General features: G+C 43.8%; 1 protein-coding gene across 4 annotated transcripts in view; it reads right to left on the bottom strand.

The window, feature by feature from the left end:
• Window positions 1-504: 504 nt before the first annotated feature.
• pals2b (protein associated with LIN7 2, MAGUK family member b) overlaps window positions 505-11,620 on the bottom strand; it is an 80,557-nt gene continuing 69,441 nt past the window's right edge. For all 4 annotated transcript variants that reach the window (XM_042295266.1, XM_042295268.1, XM_042295267.1 and 1 more), the window contains 9 exons: window positions 7,302-7,454; window positions 6,914-7,141; window positions 4,955-5,086; window positions 3,725-3,821; window positions 3,326-3,394; window positions 2,951-3,112; window positions 2,457-2,659; window positions 2,177-2,305; window positions 505-1,932 (listed from right to left, as the gene is read on the bottom strand). In XM_042295266.1, coding sequence (XP_042151200.1) covers window positions 1,756-1,932; window positions 2,177-2,305; window positions 2,457-2,659; window positions 2,951-3,112; window positions 3,326-3,394; window positions 3,725-3,821; window positions 4,955-5,086; window positions 6,914-7,141; window positions 7,302-7,454 — 1,350 coding nt within the window. In that variant the 3' untranslated portion in view covers window positions 505-1,755. The remainder of the gene's footprint in view (window positions 1,933-2,176; window positions 2,306-2,456; window positions 2,660-2,950; window positions 3,113-3,325; window positions 3,395-3,724; window positions 3,822-4,954; window positions 5,087-6,913; window positions 7,142-7,301; window positions 7,455-11,620) is intronic.

Genomic DNA, 11,620 nt, shown 5'->3' with positions numbered 1-11,620 from the left:
GTTATTTTATCATTTGATGTCTTCACTATTAGTCTACAATGTAGAAAATAGTACAAATAAAGAAAAACCTTTGACTGGTAATGTATATAAAACAAAATGTTTATTCAGTTTATGAACATACCACTCACTATCTACAGACAAGATATTCTATAACTCATTTTGAGATTATGGACTGATCCCAGTTGCTGGTACTGTTAGATCTAGTGGTATGGCTTAGTCAGAATGTGTATGTATGTAGATGTATTACCTCTGTAAAACATCAAGTCATAGCATATTGCTATTTGTTAGATTATCATGCTTTTCAGGAGAATATCAATATGGTGCATTCTGCAATTTCACAATTCTACATAGTTGCAATGCTGCCACAAAACTATGCATTCTGTGTTTTTAATAAAATATACTGTATATTTATGAACAATCCAATGTCTCTGAATGGCTTTAAATATTACTGCATTAAATATAAACATAACCATTACCCAAAACAAAAAAGGACAACTTTCCAGCTGGATTTCAGTTAATTTATTGTAACAATGTATTGCTATTAGAGATGTCTGTTATTGGTCACCAGTTGGGAAATCTTTCAGAGTGACCACAGGAAACAGAATGTAGTATTTAGGTTACAGTGCAGGAGGGTTTTGGAGATGTGATACTGGAGGAGAGGACTGTGGGATAGCAACAGATTAAAAAACAACAATAAGCACCTTACATACAGATTAGGGTAGATGGTGAGTGGTATTCTGATGGTCATGCTGTCGACACAACACAGACAGAACGCTTCAAAACAGGATGTAGTATTTGTTCAATATTCGAAAACAACAACTCAAAGCAAAGGATCAAGCGAGACAAAAATGTCACTTAGCTAAAAAGATCACTGTAGCAACGAAAGACAGTGAATCCTACGGTACTAAAATAAAAGTATAGACAACTCAAAGAAAGACATGAATGAAACACAGACACGGTGTTTTGATCCTGATATTCAATACTACAATGTAAAGTGTAAAGCTTTTTCCCTTCATTCTCTTTGTGGGATGTGTGAGGGTTAGATATTCAGACAATAAGTCAATTTTTCTTAAGTCATAATTCTAAAGCGATAAACACAAACCAATCAAGGGGTAGCTAACTACAGTACATACTACAGGGCACTGTAGGGAATTTTCTTTGGAGTGGGGTGGGAGGTCCTACGACAATCACAAGGCTGGGCTTCACAGGATTTGGACTGAGACACGGTAGTTGTCATGGCAATAACGAGCGCTGTAAACAGGTTTCCTTGGCAACACTGCTCATAGTTCTGGAATATTCCATAGTGTCGTTCTTGAACTTCGTTCTTGAACTGTGTTGATATAACAATAATAAAAACTCTTTCAAAGCAGAGTCCTCGGAGAAACAAACAAACATCATTAGTTCTCAGAGGAACAACTACAAAAAAACAAACAAACATAACAACAACAAATAAATATGGCCGTGATGTTTGGCCTTTTTATTTTTTCCATGTTTCTGAATTCCACGTTGGTATGAATAGAAAGATATTTCGTAAAAAGTTACAAATATTAAAATAAATAAGAACTATTTGCCTTTGAGTTTCGAGTAGAAAAAAATGTGCATTGTGTGCAGGAGGAAGGGAGAGAGGGACGAGGCGGTTGGTTTGGGTTTTCCCCGTCAAAGTCCCTGCCGAACACCCTTCCTCCTTTCCTTTCCCCTGTCTCTGTGGTCGAACACATACACGGTCAAGTTGACCGGTCAGTGTCCGGTTGGGGTTCAGTAGACCCAGTTGACGGGGACCCACTGTGGTTCGGAGCAGAGTTTGTCGACGGCTGCCTGTAGCGTTTGGAAGGCGCGGTCCAGGTTGTCGTTGGTGATGGCGAGGTCAAAGTAGTGGTTGTAGGTCCTCTGGATACGAGCACTCTCATCAACAGTCTTCCTCAAATCCACATCCTGACAGGGACAGAGACAGAGGGTGAGTGTGTGTGTGTGTCTCTCGGTTTGTGCTTTTTCCTGAGAAGCAGTGGCTAACAAGCACAGTACACTATGTGAGTGTTGTGTGTTCTAGCAATAGAATGTTCCATAAAAAACTACAGAATGCCCTAAAATCACATAACAATGGAAGGATACCAGAAAGCAACGTGAAAATACACCGGGATTAAGCGGCTCAGTGTCTATGCCCAGGAAAGGTCCTGACCGTGAGTTGTTTGGTGGTGATTCCAGCGTCCACCGTAGCTTTGTGCATGGCCTTGAGCGTCTCAAACTCTGGTGCTGCAATGAACACCACATACGGCATGAACTCTGCAGTCTTTAGTACCTTCAGAGCCTACTGTCCAGACAGAGAGAGGGTCAGTGAACCAGCTACAGATGACAAACAGACAGACAGACCATGTAGAGTATCTTATACTGGGATTCTACCCTGTTCTTTTTTTATTGTGCTTTTTAAATGCACTTGAAATAGTTTTATTTGATTTGACCTGTGGGTTGACGTCCAGGATGCAGGTGCGCCCCGTGTCCACCACCTCGTGGATGGAGTCCATCTTGGTTCCGTAGAGGTTCCCGTCGTACTCGCCGTGCTCTAGGTAGCCGCCCGCCTTCACGTCCGCCTCCATCTCCGTCCGCGTCACAAACCGGTACGACTTACCGTCCAGCTCATCGTCACGGGGACGCCGGGAGGTGACTGAGGGAGGAGCGGGAGGAGAGACAAGAAGAGAAAAGGGGTTAGAGAGATGGAGAAAGGGATGTGGGAGAGAGATGGAGAAAGGGATGTGGGAGAGAGATGGAGAAAGAATGAACAGGAATATAAGAAGAACAGTAGAGCAAAGGGGAAGATCAAGAGACAAGCTGACTTAAAGCAGCCAAATGAAACGTACTCCAAGGGGTTCTGTCTGTTCAGACAGTGGTCCATTAGATTCTGGATGAGGGTTCTAAAATAGAAATAGAATTAGAACGGTATTGGTTCTAGACTCACAGGGAATGGTGGTTCCGAAGCATGTTGGGTTAAGGACCACCAGTCGGTTCTTGAGGCTGCGTCGGCCCACCCCCTGGGCTCCAATCAGAACTAGAGTCTTCCTCTGGAATGGGGGCATCTTGGCCACCTCCTCATAGATTTGCAGCTCGTGCCTGTCAAACTCTGCTCTCAGCCAATCACAGAGAGGGACACACAAGAGTAGGCCAATCACAGAGGAGAATGTAGTGTTGTCAGTCAATAAAAGAAGGGAATGGGGATGTAAAATGCTGATTAGTAAATGGGGGAACTACACAGTCAGGAAGCCCCAGCACAAAACCAATTAGAAGAATGAGCCATGACAGAATCAGCTAATGAGAGACGAGTATGAATGCTCACCTGCATTCCTGGCTGTTAAGTACATCATCTTTTTCTTCTTCTTTCCAGTTATCGTACCGCACAGGATCCCTGTTGCATACACACACACATATTCACATATCAATACTGGTGCAAGCGTCTTCCCTGTCTGTCTTCTGCATCCGAAGGCCAGAAGGGGGCACCATAACCCATTCTATGGAGCGCTACTGAGTAATTATCTCATGACCTCATTGCCCTCAGCCTGGCAGGCAAGGCGGCCTCACAGTGGCAGACCAACTAAACAATTCAAAGTGCTCTCCACTGATTCAAATCCAAGCAGTCACTGGCTACATTATGTAAAAGGTCCACTCAAAGTTGCCAGTCAGCTCAGTATAGCTCATCTAGCTGAAAATGGAGCTAGGAGGCAAAGTCAAGCCGTACCTGAGCCATCAAAATCTCTTGGGACGAAGGCTTTCCTCTTCTCCTCCAGGAACTGACTGGGGATCAGTCCAGTGGCTCCACCAACCACATGACACGCCTATCACAGGAGAGCACACCAGACGTTAAAAAAACTGTATTACCCAACCAGTAAACAACCAGTAGAAAACCAGTAGAGACCAGTAGAAGTTACAAACCAATATAAAACCAGTAGAAATCAGAAGGTTACAAACCAATATAAAACCAGTAGAAATCAGTAGGAGATACAAACCAATATAAAACCAGTAGAAATCAGTAGAAGTTACAAACCAATATAAAACCAGTAGAAATCAGTAGAAGTTACAAACCAATATAAAACCAGTAGAAACCAGTAGAAGTTACAAACCAATATAAAACCAGTAGAAGGTACAAGCCAAAATAAAACCAGTAGAAATCAGTAGAAGTTACAAACCAATATAAAACCAGTAGAAGTTACAAACCAATATAAAACCAGTAGAAACCAGTAGAAGGTACAAACCAATATAAAACCAGTAGAAACCAGTAGAAGTTACAAACCAATATAAAACCAGTAGAAATCTGTAGAAGTTACAAACCAATATAAAACCAGTAGAAACCTGTAGAAGTTACAAACCAATATAAAACCAGTAGAAATACAAGTAAAATAAAACCAGTAGAAATCAGTAGAAGTTACAAACCAATATAAAACCAGTAGAAATCAAACCAATATAAAACCAAGACCATAAAACCAGTAGACGTTACAAACCAATATAAAAGCAGCAGAGACCATAGAAACCAGTAGAAGTTACAAACCAATATTAAACCAGTAGAAACCAGTAGAAGTTACAAACCAATATAAAACCAGTAGAAACCAGTAGAAGGTACAAACCAATATAAAACCAGTAGAAACCAGTAGAAGTTACAAACCAATATAAAACCAGTAGAAATCTGTAAAGTTACAAACCAATATAAAACCAGTAGAAACCTGTAGAAGTTACAAACCAATATATAACCAGTAGAAATCTGTAGAAGTTACAAACCAATATAAAACCAGTAGAAGTTACAAACCAATATAAAACCAGCAGAGACCCATAGAAACCAGTAGAAATCAATAGAAGTTACAAACCAATATAAAACCAGCAGAGACCCGTAGAAACCAGTAGAAGTTACAAACCAATATTAAACCAGTACAAAAAAATATGTATTGTTGTTATTGAGGATCACCACCATCATCACCTGCCACCAGTTGGGGTCCTCCCTGTTGACGATCTGAAGGAGGTCCCCCCTCTTGAAGCCAATCCCCGCCTCTCGGCAGGGGATCAGATGGTCATTTGCTGGATCGTAGTCAAAGTGGGGTTGCACGTACACCTGAGAAAAGGGAGGTTTGATGTTAATCAAAGGTGATTCGACAACCAAACTATAACTATATACAGTCAAAATAGTGCTTTTCTACACACAACAGCTAGGTAGATACGGTTAGTGGAAGGATTAGTGTTTTACTACACACAACAGCTAGGTAGATAAGGTTAGTGGAAGGATTAGTGTTTTGAAGTGTTAGAGAAGTTTGGGTACAAAGCAGCACTAAGTGGATATTTATACTACACACACACACACACACACACACTGCCAACAGAGATATTTGCCAAGAGAGGTGAGTGGTCTGGGCACTGTCAGCTTACACTGGCAGCCAGACAGAAACTCTCAAACAAGATCCGGACTGGATGTGTGTGTGTGACATTTGAGATAGTGTGTGTGAGTATGTACAGTGTTGGCGTGTGTGTCTGTTCAGTAAGAGCATGCATGCATGTGTGTGTGCGTATATGTCAGTAGGTGTGTGTGTCAGTTGGCGTGTGTGTGTGTGCTTGTTTGCACTACTTGTAGAGCAGGTGTCGGGATAGATGTGAGTGTGTGTACAGCGCATATGTGTGTGTGAGCATGCATGCCAGAGTACAGTAGTTGTTTCATGTGTGTGTGTGTGTCTGTGTGTGTGTTTTTGTGTGTGTCTGGGTCTATGTGCATGCCGGCGTACGAGCGTGTGTGTGCCTGTACGTGTCTACATTTGTGTGTGTGTGTCTCCCTGGCCCAGATATCATGTGGAGGGTTATTAATAGGGCTCTCAGCCAGGGTTCAGATTCCAGAGCAGGGCATTCTGGGACAGCCCCAGGACTCACTTCACTACCAGTCCACCACCACCACCACCAAACATCTGCAGCTGTTACACAGCCAAACAGGAGCAGTCTGTGAGTGTGTGTGTCTGTGTGTGGACTTGCGTGATTGTATCTATTCATGTGGCTGTTTAAGTGATGGAGTACATGTGACGGGTGAGAAAGAAGGACAGAGAGAGAGCGATAGGGAGAGGGAGAGAGGAGGAGAGAGAGGGGGATAGAGAGAGAGGAGGAGCGAGAGGGGGATAGGGAGAGAGGAGGAGCGAGAGGGGGAATAGGGAGAGAGGGAGAGAGGAGGAGAGAGGGATAGGGAGAGAGGGAGAGAGGAGGAGAGAGAGGGATAGGGAGAGAGGGAGAGAGGAGGAGAGAGAGAGATGGGGAGAGAGGGAGAGAGGAGGAGAGAGAGAGATGGGGAGAGAGGGAGAGAGGAGGAGAGAGAGAGATAGGGAGAGAGGGAGAGAGGAGGAGAGAGAGGGGGATAGGGAGAGAGAGAGAGGAGGAGAGAGAGGGATAGGGAGAGAGAGAGGGATAGAGAGAGAGAGAGAGAGAGAGAGAGAGGGATAGGGAGAGAGAGAGGGATAGGGAGAGAGAGAGAGAGAGAGAGAGAGAGAGAGGAGGAGAGAGAGAGGGGGATAGGGAGAGAGAGGGGGATAGGGAGAGAGAGAGGGATAGGGAGAGAGAGAGGGATAGGGAGAGAGGGAGAGAGAGATAGGGAGAGAGGGAGAGAGGGAGAGGAGGAGAGGGAGAGGGATAGGGAGAGAGAGAGGAGAGAGAGAGAGAGAGAGAGAGAGAGAGAGAGAGAGAGAGAAAGCGAGGGGAGAGGGGGAGAGAGAGGGATAGGGAGAGAGAGAGTGAGAGAGAGGAAGAGAAAAAGAGGGAGAGAGAGGTGCGAGGGGAGAGGGGGAGAGAGAGAGAGAGAGAGAGAGAGAGAGAGAGAGAGCATGAATGCTCGAGTGTGAGAGGGCACACATGTACATCCATGTGTGTGTCCCTGCATGTGCTGTGTTTGTATGAGCATGTGTGTGTGTACCTGTGGTGGGGCGGGTGCATCTCTATAACTAGGCAGTATCTTCAGAGTGATTCCTCCGCTGCAGTCCTTCAGCATCTCCTGCAGCTCAGTGGGGTTGTTCCCTACGTCCCGCCCATTCACTTCCTTTATGATGTCACCCACGTGCAGCAGACCCTGCCTGTCAATCATTCCTCCATGGAGGATCCTAGCGATGACCAGCTCCTCCTTCTCCACTCTGAACGTCACTCCCTGAGAGAGGGAAGGAGCAGATAGATGGTCAATGAAATCTGTGCAGAGATGCAGAAACGCGCGCACGCACGCACACACACAAACTCTTCATCTCACTCCCTCTCGATCTCTCCCACACTCACTCTCACTCTCACACACACTCACTCTCACACTCGCTCACCAGTGGTTCTCCAGCCTTCTTGCGGATGCCGATCATGCGTACAGCATCAGCCTGCATCAGAGAACTGTTCCCCAGCTCCTCATTAAACAGCTCCACTGGGGGCACGGCCTCATAGCACTTAGAGGCTACCATGTCGTGGGCCTCAAGGAGTGACTGAGAGGGAGAGAGAGATGGGGAGAGGGGGATAGAAAGGGATGGAGAGATGGGGAGAGGGGGTAAGGAGAGATGGAGAGAGGGGAGAAAGGGGGATGGAGAGAGATAGAGAGAGGGAGATGAGAGATGGATAGAGAGGGGGATGGAAAGATGGAGAGAGCGGTAGAGAGAGAGAGTGTAGAGATATAGAGGGGGAGAGATAGAGAGAGGGGGATGGAGAGATGGGGAGAGTGGGGGGATGGAGAGAGAGATGGAGAAAGAGTGAGTGAAAGGGAATTAGCAGAAGGGAAGGATGAGAAACATAAGGATGAGAAGGAAGTAAAATGGGAAGAGAAGAGAAACATTTGTCACATGCACCAAATACACTTACAGTGAAATGCTTACTTAGAAAAATGTGTTAAGTAAAACATGTATAAGTGAAAAAAAGAAAGAAATAAAAGTAACAAATCATTAAAGAGCAGCAGTAAAATAACAATAGCGAGCAGAGCTGAGGAGCATCAAGGTTAAAAATTGCAGTACATATGCTGCTATTCTATCACACATGCAGTGATGTCAGAGGAAAAAAACAGAGTTGGTTGTTTGCAGTCTTTGTTGTTGTAATATCACAAACGGACGTGGCAATTTGACTATTAACAGGGATGCAAACTGGTGAGGGCCCAAATATGTGCTTGTGTTGTCACAATACCAACATTTGACTAAGGATGCGATACCAGGCAAAGAATAACGGTACAGAGTAGTAGGCCTCTCTTTTCTGTTCTTCCCGTGCCATCCAAATTTGTGAATAGCCTATTGGTCAAGTTACCAGGTTGTTAGCTAGCTAGGTAACATGACTAAACAAGGTTGTTTGCTATCTAACCACCGATTAGCGGCCTGCGAGTGGTTTATGAAATGATATAAATGCGTATGAATTGTGGTACAAAAAGGAAAGGTAGCTCCGGTAATAGGGTGCATAACTTTTGAATGTTTTGTGGGCAAAAGATACGCAGTTTTCAGCGATGTAAAGGTGCAAGCATGACTGTCACTGTGCTCTGTTATGGCACTGATTCAGAGGGGTTGGCTTAAGACATGAAGACATTTCAGTTGAACGCATTCAGTTTTCAACTGACTAGGTATCCCATTTTCCCGTCCCTCAGAGGCTGCGTGACGGCGAAGTCAAACTGCCCTGTGCTCTTGGTTCTAACAGGCTGCTAGCTGCTCCAATAATTAGAAGCAAACGCAACAACAGAAGACTCATACGTGCCTTCACACCCAGCTCCTCATCACGGCTGAAATAACTGGCGGAGACAAGCAGGTGACGGCTAGTAGGGGACGCGGCTGGCTGATCACAGCTGTCACGTGATATTGGATGAAGCGCTCATTCTGATATGACATATCTGACATCACGCTCTGAACTCTGTTTGATATCAGATCAAATGTTATTTATCACATGCGTCGTAAACAGTAGGGGTAGACTATCAGTGAAATTATTACTTATGGGCCCTTCCTAACTAAAATAACAGAAATAATAGAAAAAGAATAATAAATACACAATGAGTAAACATGGCTATATACAGGGAGTACCAGTACCGAGTCCATGTGCATGGGTACGAGGTCATTGAGGTAGATATGTACATACAGTATAACTAGGAATAAGTGACTGATAATAAACAGTAGCAGAAGCGTATGTGTCAGAAAAGTTAGTGCAAAATGAGTAAATTCAGAGAGTTAAATAGTTAACTAAATAGCTACCAGGCTTAACTATTTAGCAGTCTCATGGCTTGGGGTAGAATCTGTTCAGGGTCCTTTGGTACCCTGGAGTCGTTGACAATTTTCAGGACCTTTCTCTGACACAGCCTGGTATAGAGGTCAGCGCATGCTCGGAGTATGCATCATGGAAATATGTCAGGCCTTGTGAATGTTAACCATGTTTAAAGGTCTTACGCACACTGGCTATGGGGAGTATGATCACACAGTCGTCCGGAACAGCTGGTGCTCTCATGCCTGGTTCAGTCTTGCATGAATCAAAGCGAGCAGAGAAGGCATTTAGCTCGTCTGGTAGGCTCACATCATTGGGCAGCTCGCGGCTGGGTTTTTCCGTCGTACTCTGTGATAGTTTGCAAGCCCTGTCAGATCCGACGAGTGTCAGAGCCAGGTAGTAGGCTTCGATCTTTGTACTGTATTAACGCTTTTCCTGTTTGATGGTTTGTCGGAGGGCGTAATAGCTATTAAACTTATCTTATAAAAAACAATCAATCATAATCACTAGTTATAACTACTAATCCAGCTGAGCAGGCAATATTAACCAGGTGAAATTGTGTAATTTCCCTTGCATGCAGAGTCAGGGTATATGCAACAGTTTGGGCTGCCTGGCTCATTTCGAACTAATTTGCCAGAATTTTACGTAATTATGACATACATTGAAGGTTGTGCAATGTAACAAGAATATTTAGACTTTTGGATGCCACCCGTTAGATAAAATACCGAACGGTTTCGTATTTCACTGAAATAAATGTTTTGTTTTCGAGATTATAGTTTCCGGATTCAATCATATTAATGACCAAAGACTCGTATTTCTGTGTGTTATTATGTTATAATTAAGTCTGATGATTTGGTAGAGCAGTCTGACTGAGCAGCAGCAGGCCCGTAATCATTCATTCAAACAGCACTTTCGTGCGTTTTTCCAGCAGCTCTTTGCAAGCACAGCGCTGTTTATGACTTCAAGCCTATCAGCCTAATGGCTAGTGTAACCAATGTGAAATGGCTAACTAGTTAGCTGGGTGTGCGCTAATACTGTTTCAAACGTCACTCGCTTTTAGATTTGGAGTAGTTATTCCCCTTGCGCTGCAAGGGCCGTGGCTTTTGTGGAGTGATGGGTAACGATGCTTTGAGTGTGTCTGTTGTCGATGTGGTCCTGGTTCGAGCCCAGGGAGGGGCGAGGCGGGGGACGGAAGCTATACTGTTACACTGGCAATACTATAGTGCCTATAAGAACATCCAATAGTCAAAGGTATTTGAAATACAAATGGTATAGAGAGAAATAGTCCTATAAATACTCTATTAACTACAACCTAAAACCTCTTACCTTGGAATATTTAAGTCTCATGTTAAAAGGAACCACCAACTTTCATATGTTCTCATGTTCTGAGCAAGGAACTTAAACGTTAGCTTTTTTACATGGCACATATTTTACATGGCACATATTACTTTCTTCTCCAACACTTTGTTTTTGCATTATTTAAACCAAATTGAACATGTTTCATTATTTATTTGAGGCTAAATTGATTTTATTGATGCTTTATATTAAGTTAAAACAAGTGTTAATTCAGTATTGTTGTAATTGTCATTATTACAAATACATATATATTTTTTTAAATTGTCCGATTAATCGGCACCGGATTTTTTTGGTCCTCCAATAATCGGTATCGAAAAATCATAATCGGTCGACCGCTACTCTGGACGGTTCTGGCTTAGAATATGTGGACAACTACAAATACCTAGGTGTCTGGTTAGACTGTAAACTCTCCTTCCAGACTCACATTAAGCATCTCCAATCTAAAGTTAAATCTAGAATCGGCTTCCTATTTCGCCATGTCATTTATAAAATAGCCTCCAACACTCTACTCAGCAAACTGGACGCAGTCTATCACAGTGCCATCCGTTTTGTCACCAAAGCACCATATACTACCCACCACTGTGACCTGTATGCTTTCGTTGACTGGCACTCGCTATATATTCATCACCAAACCCACTGGCTCCAGGTCATCTATAAGTCTTTGCTAGGTAAAGCTCCGCCTCCGCTCACTGGTCACCATAGCAACACCCACCCGTAGCACGCTCTCCAGCAGGTATATCTCACTGGTCATCCCCAAAGCCAACACCTACTTTGGCCGCCGTTCCTTCCATTTCTCTGCTGCCAATGACTGGAACAAATTGCAAAAATCACTGAAGTTGGAGACATATCTCCCTCACTAACTTTAAGCATTAGCTATATGAGCAGCTTACCGATCGCTGCAGCTGTACACAGCCCATCTGTAAATAGCCCATCTGTCATGATCGTCGTATTGAGGAGACCAAAGCGCAGCGTGGTGTGAATACATACTTTTAATTATAGACGAAAAAACACAAAGTACACTAAACAAAACAAACTAACCAGACGAACGTGACCGCTATAGAAACTGAGTGCTGAC

This window comes from Oncorhynchus tshawytscha, linkage group LG13 (assembly GCF_018296145.1).
Source record: "Oncorhynchus tshawytscha isolate Ot180627B linkage group LG13, Otsh_v2.0, whole genome shotgun sequence".
Classification (NCBI taxonomy): domain Eukaryota; kingdom Metazoa; phylum Chordata; class Actinopteri; order Salmoniformes; family Salmonidae; genus Oncorhynchus; species Oncorhynchus tshawytscha.
Note: the sequence above shows the minus strand (reverse complement) of the source record. Positions and strands in the feature narration are given on the sequence as shown.